Here is a 20,027-nt window from a genome sequence, read left to right as displayed (position 1 = left end):
TCTTTAATTTATAATTGTTTTTTTATTTTCAGTCTTTTTTCAATAAATTTTTATTTTGTTTTTATTGAATTTTTATTTTATTCAACAGAATTTTTTTTTTGTTTTTATTTTTCAATTAATTTTTTTTAATTAAATTTTATTTATTTTTTTTTTTGTTTTTTGTATTGCGCTGGTTGTTCAGCTGTTGCACGCATTTAGCGCTCTGTTTAGCAGTTTTAGTGTGTTTTAAGTAAAAACTGCAGCTGCAGGATGCATTTGCTTAAGCAAGAATTTTTATGGATGAACTACAATCAAAAAAAAATATATATATATACGGTATCAAAAATGGGCGGTGTAAACGTTAATACAAATAATAATAAGAAAAAATAATTTTAAGAATATTTCATCAAATGCAAATTTATTGATAATTATAAAAACGTTGGTTACATACATACATACATACAAATAAACATACATACAGTATAAACATTTACATATATAAATATAATAGAATTCTAAGATTGTAAATTTAATGCCAACAAGCTGTGGCAGCGAAGCTCTCGTCAATGTGGAGAGCCATAAGGAGTTTCTAAACTTTTATCTTTCTTATAGTAAATTCGCTCAAAATAGTAAATTTTTAAATTCACGATTCTCAAAATTTTGCAAGGCGAAAATGTGCTTTCGTAGAGGTCAACGAAATAGGGAATTCAAAACTATGTTCCGAAATACAGCAGTGCCTTCGTGCCTAAGCTGCTTCCACTAAATATTTTGTTTACGCCCAAACCTAGAAATAAATAAAAAATATTGTACAATTTATAAAAAGTATTGCGAATTTCATTTATATATTTAAAGAATTAATAAAAAGAGAAATTTTGAATTTTCAATTCTAAGCAAAAACAAAAAACAAAAATAGATGCATGTTTTATAATTATGTGATTCAAAACAAAGTCCAGCAAAAGTTGAATATAAAAGCTCTTGTAAAATAAACGTAAACATTGTGAAAATACAGAAAACAAAGTGTAAAGTTTACGAAATAAAACTAAAAATAGGGAAATATATTGTACCACACTCCCAACAATATAAACACATACACACATACATGCATTCATATATACATACAAATATATATTTTTATGTATATATAAACAACAAAATACCCAAATACACGCTTTATTTATATACATATATAGCTACCTAAATAATTAGTACATACATATGTACTATATGTATGTATAAGACGATTTGCGTTGCAACCATGTAATTTATTTTGGTATAAAACAGCACTTAAATTCATTAAAAAATGAGTGAAAACTACGAAAGATGGTATACAGCTTGCAGTTACAAGTAATTAAAAATGTTGAAGAATTAATGAACAAACGCTTGAGTTTCACATATGTATATATCTCTACAAAGGCATAGTGTTAAAAAATAAAATAAAAATCCTAACAAAACAATAACAACAAAAAAACAGCAAAAAAACCTACAAAATAATGCAAAAACTATAAAAAAACATTAAAAGTGTAGAAAAGGTAAAATAAAAAAATATATATCTATATTAATACATACATATACAAAAATGTAACTGAACTGCAAAAGCGAAAACAAAAATGAATTGCAAACTAAAGCTAGAATTTAATTCTTTATCGATGTGAATTTTTCTAGGTACATATGTATGTCTGCGTTAACTACGCGCTTGTGTGTTCGTGTGTGGGTGAGTATGAATGTTCCGCAAATTTGAGTGCAATGTATGAATGTGTAAATGGAAATGGGTGCCTGAGGTTGAACAGTGAATGGGTGTGAATGTTCTTTAACAAAAGTCAAATGCTAAGTAATAAATAAATAATTATTGTATTTAATTGATTAATAAATAAATAAAAAAAAAAAAACAAAAAAAAAATGAGTCATCTTTTTATTTTACAATTGGCCAGCAATTTTCTTTGAATTAAAAGAACTGTTTTTTGTGTTTGTAATATGCTAATAATTGGAGATCGACCAAAAGGCCGAACCAAACAAGTAATAAACAACCAATGACTCTCAAAATTGAGTATTTTTATTAATAAAAAAGCAAAAAAAGCAAAAAAAAGCAAAAAAGGCGCCAAAGTTTCAATCACATAAATTTCAGCTCTCAAGATACACTTTGTTAAAATACCAAAAAAAAACTTATTTACATGAGTTTTACTTTCATACATATAGTAAATATTTAATACTCATAGTTGAGTAATTTTATATAATTATTATTATAAATCAAGAAAAAAAGCTTATCGGTCTTCTTACCTTGCAAGCGGCGTCGACTATCGGTGTTCAGCACGGAACAATTGCTTACAATACGTACATACATATGTACATACATAGGTTCCTGTAACCCCTGTTTGGAGTATATGGCGTTAGATATTTTAAAGCATTTTTTTTAACAGAAAATGTGGAATTCGATACAGTATCCAATATTGTTAAAATTTTTTGGGAGCAGCAAATATTCATTCAGAAAAGTTTCCAATTCTTTATTTAATGAAAAATATTTTTTCAATGTTACTTGCAATCATATCGTTATCATGCAAAATCCAAAGGCTGTTTTGAATTTTTTCTGAACGCATAAAAGTTAAGAGATTTTCGGTCAAAGTTCGGATTTTCTTTTGAGAGTAACGAAATCGAATCGAACTTTTATGGTCGAACATGACCGAAGCCAAAGTTTGGTCATTCTCTGCCAATATTTTCCAAATCGTTCTCTCAGATAAGTACACAATTTTCATTTACCGATAATCGCCAATGCAGATTTTTGATTTTTACAGTTATTTATAAAGACCCTAAAGCGTTTGACTGATGCAATCATTGAATGTCGAATATACATATGATATTTAAAAAACTTGATTATTATTTCAAAATTAAATTTCCAATATTTATTTTTGACACATTTTTATTTTGCCGCGCAGCTTTTAATAAAGAAAAATGTGCAATTTAAATTTTAAGCGACCTGGTTCAGCCACTTAGTGACAACTGGAACACACTCTCAAATGAAAATTTTGGAAACCCTTGGTAAAACAACGAATTTAAGACACTTTTCAAAAAACTTGACTACTGTTAAATACTTACAATAATCCCTAGGCGTTTCGGTAAACATATTTGAGTGGAAAATACAAAATAATTTTTGTTCGAGATTGTAACTATTTTATTACTTACTCATTTCTTAAACTAAACTGCGGTAGGGACGATTTCATTTTTATTGAATATTGTGGTTTACTACTAACATTGTTATTCTACTATAACATACCTTTATGGATGCACTCCAGCAGGTATCCAGACTCATCAACATTGTTGTTGTTTTTGCTTTGAACTGCTATAACAACAAAAACAGCAATTAATCAATATTCTGCAAAAAAAGTTTAGGAGTGGTACAACAACAACAACCTTAGGTAGGTACTTTTGGGGTGTGGAATCGCCTTGAGGGGGAAATAAATGTTTAGCGTTCTGCATAGAAAAAATGTGTCAAATAATGCTAGAAGAGGCCCTTTTACATTTTAGCAATATTTGACAGCTTAGACTGTTCATAATGTTTTAAAATAGTTCCATATGGTAGTGTATTGATATAAAGTGAGCCAGATAGCAATGACCAAAGTGTATTAAACAAAGAGGAGTAAGTATTTGACGTACGTTTTTTTGACAACATGAAAATAAATACTTTGTTTATTTGTGCCCATTAGCCGGTTTGTGTTTTTTGTTCTTGAGGTATCAAAATTCACTTGCTTTAAATATGCATGTATGTATGTATGTATGTATGTATATTAAAATAAATAATTGGCGCGTATACTTCAGTTAGGCGTTTGGCCGAGCTCCTCCTATTTGTGGTGTGATGTTGTTCCAGCTCTAAGTCGACTCCGAACGGCAGATAGTTTTTTATTAGGAGCCTTTTCATGGTAGAAACACTCGTAGGTTTGCCATAGCCTGTCGAGGGGCGACCACTATTGTAAACAACATTTTCTATCATTTGGTGACTCCTGCCCGGGGTTTCGAGCACGTGCAGCTCCGAATGGTAGTCAAGCCCCAACCCATTCAGCCACGGCGGCCAAAAAATAGTATTGTAAAATAGAGACATACAAAAAATCCATTTACTCTCTTTTTTCATAAATACATCAAACTGGCTGGCACAATTTATGCTTTATTATGCTGAGAAGCAATAAAAAGATAAATGGTAGAGCATATTTTTTTTTCTTTGGATCATTCTATTATTCACGAGTTTGTTAAAGAAATATGATTTAATTTTTATAAAATAATTAAAAAATAAAGAAAAAAAACTTAAACTGAAATAAGTTTCGGAAACTTCAGTTCAGCAATATAACCTGAGGGTTATCCAATAACTTAAATATGAACATATAATTGTTTAAGATTTTGTTAAATAGAATTCCTTAAAAAGCTTTTGGTTTTGGAATTTAAATACTTAGTAAAACCAGAGTTATTCGCTTCACGGAAACCTTGTGCATTTTTTTAAGGCAAATTATAATTTAGTTCATAACTTTTTTACACAATACCGATAATAATCATACTCATTACAACACGCTGTGATTAACATTTTTTCAACCAAATTTACAGAAAAAAAACAAAGAATTTTTCTTCACACAAATAACATTTAATAACTAACTACTAACAACTTATTAACCTTATATGTAATTCGAATTATAAAATTCTTATGTTTTTATGTATGATACTACGCTCAGCCATTAAGGCAATGCAAAATTATTAGATATATATATATTTAACTATCAAATTTTCCACAAATACCTAGATATAAATATATAAATATGCTAGATATACATAAATAATTAAAATTCGAACCAAAAAGGAAAAAAGAGAAAAAACAAAAATGGAGAAAATTGTGGTGAGTGCATTGAGTGATATTACTAACATAAACATTTATTGGGAAATTATATAAGAAAAGCACGAAATATAAAGAAAAATTTACATCTAATAATGAAATAATAAATAAATTAGTAAAGATTAAGTAAAATGTGCTGAAAATTATTATATAATATATATAATTAGGATAGTGCTACTTACATATGTGTTTATGTAAGTGTAACAGTCATGTAAAGTTATAAAATATTGTTACTTAATGGATTTACGAATTTCAAAAACAACAAATTGCATTTTTTACAACTACAAATTATTCCAATTACCTTTAATTTTGCTTCAATTCTTGTTCCGTTCTTTATTTTTTCGTTTTTTGTTTTTCGTTTATTACTTAATACATTTTCAAACTTGAGACTTCTTAAAAATTATGCCACAACGTTTAGCCATTACGTTCCTTGCTCCTCGTACGTTTGTTGATTTCTTTCCTGTAGTTAAAATGACAACCTTAATTTATGGTTTGAAATAATTACCGTATTACACATACGAGTACTACATACAAAAATCAAAATTGCTGGTAAATATATAGAACGCACGCCCATCCACTCGGATGTCCACGAAAGTTTACAATAGTAAGGAAATGTGTATTTGCGCTGTTGTATATTTTAGCATTTAATTGCTAGAAAATAAAATTAATTTAAGTAATACAAATAACAATTCATTTGCCTTTTATTTACTACTTCAAAATGCCTTCATGTTTCTCAGCTTGGCGTAGAGTTTTATACTCGTGGCCTACAACTAAACCGCAAATGTATTTATGTGTTTATTAATTTACTTTACATAACTAAACTGTCGTACGCTGTTCACTATATAATCTGCGCGCGCAACGCCACTTTGCTAGGTATTTCGACATTATTGACACGCAGCAAATGCACTAAATTTCGCAAGAACTCTTGTGATATTTTCAAATCGTCATCTGCCTCCAGACGCTCATACAGATCCAATGCGGCTGGATAATTATTCGCTTTGGAGAAGTGCGTCAGCAGCATGTTGTAGATGTTTTGTTCGTCAATAGTACGTCCGAAACCGCGTGCACCACGCGCCAAGCGTAGTAAGGTGGCCACAGCGCCTTCTTCGCCCAAATACTCACAATTTTTTAGCAGCAATTGTTCATTGATGCGAAATTCCGGACTGATGAGCAAGCGACGTAGCTGATTGTCTGTACCGGATTCGGCGAAGGCCAGCAATAATCCGCTGTTCATATTCATAACGCCATGAACTTTGGAAATGGTATTCGTCACTTCGTTCAAGAGCTGTTGGGCTTCTTCGCCATTCACGCCGTTATATTGCGTAACTTCTGGTTCAATACCGTTACTCAGCCGCACCAGCAATGATAGCAGCTCGAATTGGAGTGGTGTATGTTTGTACTGCTCGGCGAGTTTTTGAAAATCTGCCACGGCGGCGTTGATGTCCCCGCGTAGTAAACGCTCACGCACAATCGGACCCAAAACGCTGTTGTGGGCATTGCAGTAGCGCAACTTTTGTAGGAAGTGAAAGTGTTCGCGTGTCAAATTGCGTTCCGGCTCTAGATTGGGCATTTCCGCGGCGAACTGTGCCACAGTAGAAAGAAAATTCCATACATTTTTAATTACATAATCGCCACCATAGATCCGCTGCTTTGTGGCGCGTGTTTGTAGCATTTCCTTCGCCACATCTAACTGCTTGTTGTGTACTAACAGGGTTGCAAAATCAATGAACTTATGTTCGTCTAAGGAAAAATCTACAAGAGTAAAATGATTAGATTATAAGTAATGCGATTTGTTTCAATAATTTTGCGCACCTGGAAACTCTTGCTGCAGTCCCTTCAGGCTCTTCTCAGCGTTGGGCAGATCTTTCAGTTTAATGTAAAGATCCAGCGTACTGGCCAACATACCGGCGCTCACTTGCACCTGCAGCTTGTCACATTTATCTTTAATTTCTAATGCGCGCTCTAACTGGCCGTCACGAACGTATAACTGCAAAAGTCTTCGCAGCACGCCTCGGGCATTCATTCCTTTCCCTTCCAATTCAACTAGATGATATTCCAGCTCTTCTAGCGTCATGTCGCGCGGATGCTTTACAAACGAGGGAGTGGCGCCACTTGTATCACCAGCTGCAACATTTTGCGGCAGCACTACATTGTAATCAGTAATTTTGTGCAACGCCTCCTTGATGGAAGTTAAGTTCACCTCTGATTTTATTTGTTCTTCTAACGCTGTCACTGTGGCATTCGCTGCAGCGGGTGATATCACCAAACCAAATTTGACCATTTCATCAACGAAGCGTTTTACTGATCTCAGATCGCTGCGCAGGCGCATTTGCCCTTGCACCATGCTCAACAATAGTTGTCCGATCCAGTCAACTTTGCGATTCTCGTTCTTCTTCGATAAAGCTGCAAGCAGCTTGACGTACTGTTGATAACGCTTTGTGGCGCGTACGTTTACAGCGGCATTTGCCAGTGTGGGAACTAGCTGTTCAACTGCCATTTTGGTGGGATATAGTTCCAGTAAATCATTCGCCGCTTCAAGCCTTTGACGGATTAGTAAATACATTATTATTTCAATCAACGCTAAAGAGGGCTTGATGCCTACTTCATCTAGTGATTTCATTGTTTGTTCGGGTTGTTTGAGGGTCAATGGTAAAAGGGGTAATGTGTAAAGAGCGATAGTTTCGCGATCACAAGCCACATTTAAAGATTTCATTTGCTTTAAAACACTCAGCACACCAGCCTCACCTGACTGCCGATGATTATGCAAAAGCAGTGGCCAAAAATAGTGGGGACGCAATGGCTCTAGCTGAGATAGCGCTTCTAGAAAGGGTAACGCCATTTCAGTGTCGCGTCGTAGTGCTATCTCTGTGGATATGTGCAACGCGCGACTGTTCTTGCCGCTGCCTTGGAGCATTTTGGCAACTTCGATTATCTGCGAAGCATTAAACTTTTTGCGGAATAGTTCTTGTAGCAGAAAGACCCCAAAGGTATCAATGTTTTGGTTTTCGTAGAATCGCGGCGTAGGCAAGCTAGAGATGATGATGTTCACCGAAGGCAGTTTGCTGCAAAAATCAATATTGCATAATAACAAAATTAAATTCATTTATTTTATTGCAATTACCCGTTGTGCAGCAGTTCGATGCATAAGTGTCGCAGTGGCAATGCCACTTCTGTACCTTCCGCGAAATCGCTCGGCAATTCCTGTACTAATTGCTTTATCATTTCTTCATCTTGCTGTCTTTCAATGTACAGGAGACTGCGCAGCATACGCACGACTTGTGCTGCCTGAAATTTACCATGAAATTTGTTCAACACTTCCATTGCTTTTGCGGGCGCATCATTTTCCAAATACGCAGACACTAGCAAAGACTGCGTTTCTGCACTAGGCATAATACCCGCAGCGAGCATGTTGTCAAGCACAGCGCGACAACCAGCCAGGTCGTGATTGCGCGCGTGTCCGAACAGTAGTGAGTTAAAATGACGCTCTGTTAGGGGAAATGCATGATCGCGCATTTCAGCCAACAACTCGGTCGCCTGTTGCATGTCTCCGGTTCCACAAGCTGTGCCCAGTAGTTCAGCATAGATTTCTGGCAGCGCAAATTCGATTTTGCTGTTTAGGTTATTAAACTCTTGCAGAAATGCACGAAAATCAGCAAGTGGCGCACGATTGTGTTGTAGAACTTGCAGCCAAGTGACATAGTCTGACGCAGTCAACTTTGAATTTTGTGCCAAATAGGACCAAAGACGCTGGAATAGTTCCAAACGCGTGTTGCTTGGTCGCATCGGCAGCAGAGTACCGCAAGCGTGTAGCAGAAAATGCGCCTGTTCGCTGCTTAGTAGTTGGTTGTAAACATGCGGATTACGCTCCAATTGTGTGATTACTTTATCGCATAACTCAAAGTTGAGTTCTCCAGAGGTTTGATGTTGCGCTACTAACTTTTCCAAAAGCGTCACCATGGCGGGCGCTTTTGCAACTGGAGCTGCTTTACTTACGGAAGCATAGCCACTATGGACATACTTTTGGTGGATATTCCATTTATATAAAGGCACATCCCAGCCGCTCGCTACTGTTTGATGCAGCGACTTCCTTGTTGCTCCTATTGCATAACCACATGTTGGTGCATTCGGTTGATAGTAGACACGTTGGGCGAAGCAACCAAGCCGCTGCCATTTGCAAGACACATTTAGGAGACGGACATTCATTTTGATTCTAGTTTACCCCAAACTATTTGGAGAAATACACGCAATGGAAAACAAAAACTCCAAGGAAACAAGTAACAGCACGCGTTGTTAGCCGGTTGTTTACGTAAAGTGACTGTCAAAATAAGCTGATTGGGGCAACAGCTGATACATGCAATGGAATGTGTTCAGGGAAGTGATTTGTTTTATAATTAAACTAGCGAAAACCCGCCCGTTCCGCTGGTCGTCTTTAAAAAAATCTAGATTAATTAATTAAATTAAGCCGAAAAATACTGTGTGTATTTTATAAAAATTCTCGCGCATGAATAGTAATGAAAGAAGTTTTAAATAGTAGTAGCAATTAAAAAACGTTTGATGTGATTTACTTTATTACTTTTTTTATTGTAATAATCTTTGGTATACAATAGTCTTCGTTTTTCCATGCGTTGTTGAATAAATGAACAATACCGATGGCTTACCAACTTTTGAGCATGAAACATAAAGTTTGCCATGAGCAAAACATGGGTAATCTAAATTAATACCACAAATTGATAAAGTTTGGCCTTGTGACTTATTAATAGTAATCGCGGTATTAAAACGTCTTCACCAGAGTATTTTCCATTCAAAAATGTTGCTTCAATGACGTTATTCATCAATCTCTTAACTGTTAATGGAGTGCCATTACATAGTCGTGGTTGATTTATGTTTCTCAACATAATAACCGGTGCTCTTATTTTCAAGTTTAGCATGTGTGGCGGTAATCCAGGTAAATCAAAGGAATTCAAAAATTCAGTGGGATAATTTACAATATCATCTTGATTTGTAACAGTGTCAACGGATCGATATGTTTGTTCTGGACTTGGTATTAAGCCAAAATAGCCGCATTCATTTCATTCACATCTTTATTTTTGCCAGCCATGATGGCTCGTTCACTAAGCCAATCATGATTTTTGTAATTTTGAGGCAAATTTGGGAAAATACTTTGAATTAACTGTTCTTTCGTTTGACTTATTTGACAAAAGTTTGGTTGTAAAGTTATTAAGCCAGTTAAATTATCGACAGGAACATTGCCATTTCCAATATCCAATAATTGCTGTGAAAATTCAGCAGCTGATGGATCATTTTGCATTAGAACACGCACATTTGTAGTTAATTTGAGTGTTTGAACATGTCTCCACAAATATGATGATTTCAAACATGCAGCCAATTCATCTGCTACAGTTGCTCGAGGAATAACAGGCAGTGTTTGTCTAAAATCACCTGCCAGCAGCTCTAAGGCACGACCAGACATTTCATTTTTACTACGTAAAGCTCGTAATGTCCTATCAAGCGCTTCCAGTAACTTTTTATGTGCCATCGTGCACTCATCCCAAACAGTTACGTGTTGGAAAAAGCGGAGAAGGAGAAGAGAACTGTTCTATTCCCCCCGTTTTAACCCAGCTATGTGTTCAGGTATAAATGACTTTTTTGCGTGAAGTCTGATATAAAATATGTTCTATTTACTCTTCTTAAATTTATATTCACTTTTCCAGGCGAAGTAAAAAAACTGACATATATTTGCTTCAACCGTATATTTGTGAGTACACAGGTAATACGTAAATATATGAATGATATAGGTAATATCTCATATTAGCATAACCTTTCTGCAAAAAATTAAGGAAACGATCACCAATCACGCCGGCAATGATACAATGAATTTTTCCATATAACTGACTTCAGATTAACGTTTATATAATAAGCGTATATGTAACATTTTAAAATTTTTTTAGAATTTTTTTTTAATTTTTAATAATAAGTGGTCTTCCGCTTCCTCTTCCTCTTCCTGTAGCTATTCCTTTTTCTCTTCCATCTCCAGCTCCATCTCCTTTCTTTATCCCGGAAACGGGCAGTAAAAATTATTTCACTTAAAAGCTTTCATCAACAGCTTCCATCTGATATCCATATTGTACAAACACATCCAAGGGTACCTTGGTCCACCTTTTCGGCTATATCTCGAGACCCTGGTCACTCAGAGATCTAAAAAATACTCTGTATTAAAGCACTCATCAGTAGCTTTGATTTGATACCCACAATGTAAAAACACATCCTAGGGTTACCCGGGTCCTCGTTTTGGCCTTCGGCAGCGCCAACTGGTGGCGAATGGAATCAATAAGCATATTATATTAACCTTCACCGTGGAAAAATATATATATATATACCAAATTTCATAATAATCGGCCCAGACATACACGACCAAAATGTATTCAATTCTAATGAATGCTATGTGCGGTACAAAAAATACGTGCGGCAAATAGCAAAAACGGACTCACTTAACCGACGCACCGCACACACACGCGTTATCGGATTTCAACCAAACTTCACAGAAACCTTTGCCAAAGCAACACCAACAATGTGTGAAACTTTCATTGTTTTCCTTATACCCGTTGCTGAGATTACCCCGGACGAATGCACACTTTTTTTCGGCGTAATTTTTACATATATAGAAAAAATTCAAATTAAATCGCAAAAGGGGGGATTCTGCTGTTTCCGTGGCGCCGCAATCTGATTCTTATAGAACTCGGCTAGAATTTAGTATAATGCCGATCGCTTTGGAGAAAACGGTAAAAAGGGGGTGATAGAGGGGTGTATCCCCATCTTAAAACTGAAAACAGAACCTGCCGGAGGCTTATAGTTTTTAAGTAATTTAATGTTAAAGTTCTATAATTTAGCGAAAAGTTGGTGTTGCCATACACCTGAAATGAAAATGAAGTTCGCACGCAGGGATGTTCAGTGGAAGGTTCATTGTAAAACTGCAGTATTTTTTGCTGTAATTTAAAGTTGAGAAATGAATTTGAAAATAAAAACATACAACTCATTTAAACTTAAAAACAATGATATTAAGCGTATCACAAAAAATAATAAAGTAATTAAAATTAAATTAAATTAATTAACACAGTATTTTTGCGTGGAACTCTTTATCGCGTAGGCGGCCTTCGGCCGCGCTTCATAAAAATAACCCTCATCAGTCCTACTCCGGGTACGCAATCCACAGTATTTTTGCGTAGAACTCCTTTTCGCGTGGGCGGCCTTCGGCCGCACTTGAAAAAAATAACCCTCATCAGTCCAACTCCGGCTACGCAATCCACAGTATTTTTGCGTAGAACTCCTTTTCGCGTGGGAGGCCTTCGGCCGCGCTTCAAAAAAATAACCCTCATCAGTCCAACTCCGGCTACGCAATGCACAGTATTTTTGCGTAAAACTCCTTTCCGTATTAAAACCATTGAACCCAAAATTAAAACGTCATATGCGTGTATGTAGTAAGCAGGCACAATAACCCCCATTCCCATCATTAACACTAAACTCAAGTACTTAATTTTTGTTTTCATTTGCAGGCATCCGGCAACACCATACTGTTGTAATTCCAATCTTCTTCTTGTTCGCGCTTAAAATTGGAATGTGATTGCATAGGCAAATGAATTTGCATTTAATTTTAATACATATAATTAGAATATTAGCATAAAAATCGGTACAAACACGCGTGTAAGTGTATATTTGGTGATTTATAGTGAAATGTTAAAAAATATAGAGTGTAATGTGGCAAATTATACTGATGTTCCCAAGGCATTTTGAATGTAAATAATTAAAAAATTATTATTTCCTGATTAATTTAAAGTTATAAAGAGTGTTCCTTAACACCTCACTAACATCTCCACCAAGTTTCATTAAGAAAAACATTATAGTTTGCCAGAAATTCCAAGATCGGCATTGTTCTAAATTCCAGCCTAGAACTCGACAAAAGAAAACGAAATGAAGGAGTAAAATTTTTTGATATTTCGCTTAGTTTTCGAGATATTGAATAAAAAAGGTCTCGAAATGCCCTTTGGAACTTCACTATAATTTGCCACATTACACTATATATTTTTTAACACTTCACTAAAATTCACGAAATATACACCCACACGCGTGTATTTACTTATTTTTATCCTTATATTCGAATTATTTTTATTAAAATAAAATGCAAATGCATTTGTCCATACAGACACTTTCCAATTTTAAACGCGAATAAGAAGAAGATTGGAATGACAACAGTATGGTGTTGCCGGATGCCTGCAAATGAAACAAAAATATGAACCAAAATATGAACAAAAATTAAGTATTTAAGTTTAGTGTTAATGTTGGGGATGGGGGTTATTGTGCCTCCTTACTACATACACGCATATGATGTTTTAATTTTGGGTTCAACTGTTTTAACACGGAAAGAAGTTCTACGCAAAAATACTGTGGATTGCGTAGCCGGAGTTGGACTGATGAGGGTTATTTTTTTGAAGCGCGGCCGAAGGCCTCCCACGCGAAAAGGAGTTCTACGCAAAAATACTGTGGATTGCATAGCCGGAGTTGGACTGATGAGGGTTATTTTTTTGAAGCGCGGCCGAAGGCCGCCCACGCGAAAAGGAGTTCTACGCAAAAATACTGTGGATTGCGTAGCTGTAGTTGGACTGATGAGGGTTATTTTTTTGAAGCGCGGCCGAAGGCCGCCCACGCGAAAAGGAGTTCTACGCAAAAATACTGTGTTAATTAATTTAATTTTAATTACTTTATTATTTTTTGAGATACGCTTAATATCATTGTTTTTAAGTTTGAATGAGTTGTGTGTTTTTATTTTCAAAATTATTTCTCAACTTAAAATTACAGCAAAAAATACTGCAGTTTTACAATGAACCTTATACTGAACATCTCTGCATATGAACTTCGTTTTTATTTCAGGTGTATGGCAAAACCAACTTTGCGCTAAATTAGAGAACTTTAACATTAAATTACTTAAAAACTAAGCGAGATATCAAAAATATTTTACTTCTTCATTTCGTTTTCTTTTGTCGAGTTGTATAAGAATCCGCCATTAAATTGCGGCGCCACGGAAACAGCAGTATTGCCGCAAAAGGGATATAGGAAATATGAAATATGTAAGTATGAAAAAATCAAAGCTTTTTAAATTCTATTAAGCTAAATAGATTTGAAAAAGATTTAAGTGGCTAAGATTTTTGACCATCCCCAGCCGTTAGTACTGGCCACTCTAACAATCGACCTTGCGAACAGCTGTAATCCAATCAATAGCTTTTCATAAAAAGAGACGACAGGAAACAAAAATGTACTGATTTGTGATTTACTGAAATAAAAATTAAAGCCAGCAGATCATAATGTGGCGCTTCCTATTAGCCACAAGCTGCTTCTGTTTGTTGCCTTTGTCGACTGGCAGAGAAATAGTTGAGTACAATTTAAAGAGCTGCGACAAGTTTCATCATGTTTTCAGATTTACTAAAGGTCTACCCGGTGGCTCTCACTGTTATTATCCAATCATTCAACGGCGTAACTCCATTTATCTGCTCTACGATGTGAATCCATCGGAAGGATTTAATTTGCGCCGCGATGTCTACATACGACTGGCTGTGTTCGTGCGTCAGCTATCACGTCGTAAACCATTCCAGAATATACGATTAGTGCTGCCTCCTTGGCGGCGGCTTTATCACTGGAAATCCAGTCATTTACAACAACAGAACCTACCTTGGGAACATTTTTTTGATGTGGAGAGCATGCGGCGATTTGCGCCTGTGCTGGACTTTCCCGAATTTTTAGCGGAGATTGCGCAATTCGGACTACAGGAGGCTCCATATGTGCAAGTACATCAAGTTTTCCAACTTTTGCATTTCGATGACATGTTCGAGCAGGGCGTGTTCCATGAGAAGTTCCAATTTGAGACTAATTGCGACAAGAATCAATACCTCCAAGGGTACCTGCTGCAGCAATCGATGCTGTTGGACAATGACTTTGCTTGTGTGCGCTATCAGGGCAGTGTTAATCTCCTAGAAATGTTACTCCGTCAACATATTAAAAATACTGCGTCACAGTCGGTTAACGATGTAAAAGTCTATGCTATTCTTAACGCTGAAATAGTACTACACGATCAATGGGGCGACAAAGAATTTTGGCGCGCACGCCGCTCTATGCGTTTTGCTGAGCCATTAGTTACAATTGCCAATGACTACCGCATGCGTGTTCTTCATTCACATAAAGCCGAGGAGCTTGTACAGCATCCACCAATGTGGGAGGCAGAGCGACCGTATCGTGATGCCTTGGGCGGGGACTATTTGGCCGTACATTTTCGCCGCGGAGACTTTGTGCATGGACGGCAAAAAACCACACCTACATTGAAGTCAGCGGCAACGCAAATACGTGCACAAATGCAACTGCTCAATCTTACCACAGTCTACATAGCCACCGATACCACTGCAATGGAGTTGACGAATCTGAAAGCCTATCTGCAACGTGTACGTATGCGACGTTTCATACCCGAATCACTGGCAGAGAAAGCGCTCATCAAAGATGGCGGACAGGCAATTGTGGATCAAATACTATGTGCCCATGCGCGACACTTCATCGGCACCTTTGAGAGTACATTTACTTACCGCATATATGAAGAGCGTGAAATACTGGGCTTTAGACAGGAAACCACCTTTAATACGCTCTGCAAAAATGCAACACTGGCTAACTGTGAAAGAAACTCGGTGTGGCCGATTGTATACTGAATTCTACGATGCATAAGAAGCTTTTCCAAGTCTTCAAACAAATTTTGTACTTCTCAATATACATATGTACACACATACATAAATTTATATGGGCCATGTTGGCTATTTGTATAAGCTAAGAATACCAAAGTCACATAAGTGAACTAGGTTTAAGTTTTTTGACGTTGTAAGTTTTGTTTACAACTGTTTCTATTTACCCTTTATCATTCCTACTTTTTGTATAAATAAACAAAAAAAAATAACATTTCACCATGAGTACTCCTACATTATTTCAAATTCGTACGTTTCATTAAATACTGCACTTAAGAAATTCTCACGGGAGTCCGGTGCATATGTATGTATATCCAGTGGAGTATTATCATCAAACAATATTCTCAATATATACGTAGCGACTTTTTATTTTATGCTCACACAACGGCAACAACATTCAACCAACTATTTATATATTTTTTTGCCAAATAATTATAAATATTTGATTTTTTCTGAGGTAAACTTTATTACTTAAGCTTCAATCTCAAGTTTTTAATTTTTTGTTAGCAATTATTTGGTTATTAACTAAGTTTAGGAAATGCTACTTTTCAACATTTATTAATTTGAATATTTAAAAAATTTAAAACTTCTCTGATTAATAACTTTTGTAAGTATGCATTTCAAAAATGGTTAATACATATATGCTTGCTGCATTTTAGAAACATGGTTTAATTAGCTGTTTATATTGCAAAGTTAATGCATATCATCTCTTTGGGTTTTATATTTATTTAACTTGTAAATTGTTTTGAAGGTATTTATGTTTATCTGATATTTATATTTAATGTTTCTTTTTTTAGCATAAATCGTCTATAATCTTCACTCTCACTGTATAACATTAATTTTGATCAAAAACTGCAACTATTACTAAATAAAAAATGTTGGTATCATTCAACATTGTTTTTTTTTCAAGTAATAACTTTTAATAGGTTTTTATAAACGTTTGTTTTTGTTTGTCTTAATATCTGCTATTTATATATATTTGTTTCTTGTAATAATCAACGCTTTTATAAATGTTACATAATGTAAAAGGCAAAAAATTGCTGCACTACGCTATAACGCTTACAAAAACAACTATTTTTCTTTATAAATATTAAATGTAACCCCCGTTTACCAAAAATGAGTGTAACAAGTCACAGCAAATATTGTTTAAATGTGAACATTTTCAAACTTTTATCACTTCAAAAATATTATTACAAGTAATTTATTATTAAAATAAAAATAATCCCAATGCCAGATTTTTAGATAGATTTGGTTCATTTTAAGTTTTCAAAAGCAAATGTTTATTTTTTAATTCTTTATGTATTCCACTTTTGTTTGGCTATTAGCGTAAGTTTTTTCATTACTTCTTGATCTTCTATTTGTTAATTGGAGACATGGCTATTGAATAATCAATATGTTTTCTTAATAATATGTGCGATAAAATTAACTTGAAAACAGTTGATAGTTAATACTACTTTTTATAATCATAAAATATTTATTATATTATTAAATTATATAACAAAAAGCTTTATTCCAAAGTTCCAGAAGCAAATATAAAATATAATTTAAAAAATGGTACAATCAAAAGTCAGTATGAAAAAGTGTATAGCTTAAAATACGCGACTTTTTAAGTACATCTCAAAAATTAAAACAATAATAACAAACAATTTATTCAATCTATACAGTTGTGAATATTTCAATACCTGCACATACTATTTACTTGATAAGATTTTTGGCTTAAAACAGCTTTATTTTTTTCTTAAATTTAAGAAGATAAGGGATCAAATATGCTTACATTTTTAGCTACATATGAGTATGTGTGTGTGAGAAAGACAGAAACAGAGTAAGAGTGAGCGCTATTTGCGCGGATTTTGCACTAATTGAAGGAAGCGCTTATAATATTGAGAAGCACGTTGCAACTAGTTTTAAAGTTTTATTCTAAGCTACAAATTTATAGTGTAAGTTTATAGTATATATTTTTTCCTAAACTTTTATTCGTAATTATAATATTTATGTACTGGTAACAATAATCGTGAACTAGTAAAATCTTTGCCCTCATTAGGAGAGTGATCCGTCAGAAAATTAACTATTAAATAAGAAAAAAGTGTAGGACACGGCAACTAGTAATACAACCTCTCCTTAGTTAAGTAACAAAATAAAATAAAAAATTGCACAATTTTTAAATTAATAGCTACTTCTTTTCTAATCGACATAATCTCGAATAATTAATTCGCGTTTCGGGAACGTATTCGTACTGCTTACATTCGGCGTAATGTTGAGACTGCTAAAAATGCTGCCAGTGCCACCAGGGCTACTACTAGCGCTACTTGCCCCACCACCAACGCCACCACTGCCGTTACTATTATTGCTATTCAAACTGTTTAAGGTTATGTTGAAATTGCTATTGAAATTGCGTGTATGTAAAGTGGCGCTCACTGTCGCCGCCTTTTCACTCTGCAATTTAGACAACTCATTTTGTAAACGCTGATTACTCAAGCGTAAATTTTCATTTTCGCTAAGGCACTCGCGTAGGCTGTCAAAAATATAAACAATTACTGCACAAGGCATTTAAACACAAACGTTATTTACCTCTTGATCTCGTTCTGCATTGTTTTGATATACTCGCAAGCCTTGATTAGTATTTGTGATTTGGAATCGCTAGGCGGCGTTCGATTACTACCGTTACTGTTATTATTGTTAGTACTATTATTTCCATTGCTTGTGTTGGTATTGATTTTTGGTGCCAAATGCTCCAATATGCTGCTTTGCTGATGATTATTGTTGTTATTATTGCCGCCTTCTATAGGCAGCATTTCTTTGAGTTTAAATATCCAATTGTTTATTTTGTCGCGGCGACGTCGCTCAACCTCATTATGAGTGGCGCGCCGCTTATCGTCGCGCTTTATTAATAAAATAGTTAGAAACAGATACATACATATGTATGTGTACATACAATACAAAAATTGACTTGTACTCTCTTACCTTTTTATATGCTTCCAATATGCAACTGCGTTTTGTACTATTGTCTTGTATATCACCAGCGCTTATAGCTGACACTCTTACGGCATTTCTATTAGTACTTATTCGCCCATCAGTTGCAGTATTCGGGAGCTTAGTAGTGATCATGCAAGGCAGCGATGTATTACGCAAAATTTGTACACCATTGATTGAGGGTGTGGAAGTAGAGGCGGAAACGCCCGCTGTGGATGTTGCACAAGAGTCTGGCTCTAATTTTATTGCTGAAGTAGTGCCTGCCATTGTGCTAGACGGACCTTGCAATAACTCACTGTCTTCGGTCAGTATGGTGGGAATATTGTCCACGTATTCCTTGACTATATATATTTCGCAGCCGTTGGGTAGTTGCATTGGCAGCGTTGCACTTAAAGTATTGGCCGTGTTATTACTAATTACGCTACTACTTGTAATATTCTCAATACTGGGCAACTGGCGTTGTGTTTGATTGACAATACGATATTGTAGTGGTAATGTTTGTGTTGACTGTGTGCTGCTGCTGCTGCTTACATTGCCAATACATAGCGCATCTTCATGCTCTTGTTTAATTTGTGCCAAGGTACTGCCAATTGCCAAATAGTCCTGCGACTCGTCCGAGTTTTCATCACAGATAGTTAGAAATACATTTGCGGGTAACATGCTAACTGATTCAGTGCCGTTGGTGATTGAGTTTGTAGTATTGCCCAAAAAGATGCTGCAATTGTAAATAAAATTAATTACGTAAATTATATGTAACGACACTTACCTTTGTGTGTCACCAATGTTGGAGGCAACTGCACAACCGCTGCCGATGCCCGCATCGATAGTGGTCGGCGTCACAGATAACTCCAAACGTGCTCTTTTGTTCCTTCTATTCATAGTGGCATTCACTTCATGCTAGCTTTGGTGTACCTGTGTATACGTTGCTCCGTCCGTCGTGCACAATGACCCCCAAAGCACAATAACAATTTAACGTAGTATTCACACTAAGGGGGCAAAATTAAATAGGTATTGAATGACTTCTGCACATCTATTCCTGTTTACGTGCTCTTAAAAAACCCGCAATAACTGCACTCGTAAATAAACAATATTTTCCAATAAGTTATCTTACATTTTGCTTTTTTCGTTATGAAAACAATGTAAAAATGTCAAATTAGAGTAAATCTCTTCGGGATGCTGCCAGACGCTTGAAATGGAGGAAGATTCCAATTAAAAAATTTAGTATATTAAAGATTTAGATATAAAGAAAATAATAAAATAAATACACCAAATATTAGAAAGTAGCTTAATAAGAATAAGTTAAATATTTTTGCATAAAAACCAAATAAAATTAAAATGTTTAGCCGTTTGAGAGCCAATGTATGAAGTGATAGAGGTATGCATATTTGAAGGGCATTTAATTAGATCTGACATATATTTGTTTACCATATTTACTTACACAAAAC

General features: G+C 35.1%; 3 protein-coding genes across 7 annotated transcripts; 1 reads left to right on the top strand and 2 right to left on the bottom strand.

The window, feature by feature from the left end:
* Nucleotides 1–427: 427 nt before the first annotated feature.
* Nucleotides 428–9,176, bottom strand: LOC129239620 (leucine-rich PPR motif-containing protein, mitochondrial). Of its 3 annotated transcripts, none has more exons than XR_008581870.1 (5): nucleotides 7,965–9,176; nucleotides 6,656–7,905; nucleotides 5,553–6,595; nucleotides 5,145–5,494; nucleotides 428–763 (listed from the first exon to the last, which is right to left on the bottom strand). XR_008581870.1 is itself a non-coding variant. In XM_054875269.1 (3 exons), the coding sequence occupies exons 1-3, from the start codon at nucleotides 9,044–9,046 to the stop codon at nucleotides 5,682–5,684; spliced, it is 3,246 nt and encodes a 1,081-aa protein (XP_054731244.1). In that variant the 5' UTR covers nucleotides 9,047–9,176; the 3' UTR covers nucleotides 5,512–5,681. The 3 variants fall into 3 exon arrangements, 1 of the variants encoding a protein (XP_054731244.1); XR_008581871.1 differs by having other exon boundaries at nucleotides 5,556–6,595; XM_054875269.1 differs by lacking the exons at nucleotides 428–763; nucleotides 5,145–5,494 and having other exon boundaries at nucleotides 5,512–6,595.
* A 4,949-nt stretch (nucleotides 9,177–14,125) lies between these two features.
* Nucleotides 14,126–16,298, top strand: LOC129239623 (GDP-fucose protein O-fucosyltransferase 2). The gene has a single exon (XM_054875276.1). The coding sequence runs from the start codon at nucleotides 14,197–14,199 to the stop codon at nucleotides 15,580–15,582; it is 1,386 nt and encodes a 461-aa protein (XP_054731251.1). The 5' UTR covers nucleotides 14,126–14,196; the 3' UTR covers nucleotides 15,583–16,298.
* A 541-nt stretch (nucleotides 16,299–16,839) lies between these two features.
* On the bottom strand, nucleotides 16,840–19,712 carry LOC129239622 (myosin-G heavy chain). 3 transcript variants are annotated; one of them, XM_054875275.1, is made up of 5 exons: nucleotides 19,694–19,710; nucleotides 19,349–19,568; nucleotides 18,574–19,297; nucleotides 18,181–18,491; nucleotides 16,840–18,124 (listed from the first exon to the last, which is right to left on the bottom strand). In XM_054875275.1, exons 2-5 carry the CDS (start codon nucleotides 19,459–19,461, stop codon nucleotides 17,794–17,796), a joined length of 1,479 nt encoding a protein of 492 aa, XP_054731250.1. In that variant the 5' UTR covers nucleotides 19,462–19,568; nucleotides 19,694–19,710; the 3' UTR covers nucleotides 16,840–17,793. The 3 variants fall into 3 exon arrangements, with proteins under 3 accessions (XP_054731250.1, XP_054731249.1, XP_054731248.1); XM_054875274.1 differs by lacking the exon at nucleotides 19,694–19,710 and adding an exon at nucleotides 19,627–19,693; XM_054875273.1 differs by having other exon boundaries at nucleotides 19,349–19,712.
* Nucleotides 19,713–20,027: the final 315 nt, after the last annotated feature.

Source organism: Anastrepha obliqua, chromosome 2, assembly GCF_027943255.1.
Source record: "Anastrepha obliqua isolate idAnaObli1 chromosome 2, idAnaObli1_1.0, whole genome shotgun sequence".
Classification (NCBI taxonomy): Eukaryota; Metazoa; Arthropoda; class Insecta; order Diptera; family Tephritidae; genus Anastrepha; species Anastrepha obliqua.
This window is presented reverse-complemented; position numbering and strand designations above follow the sequence as displayed.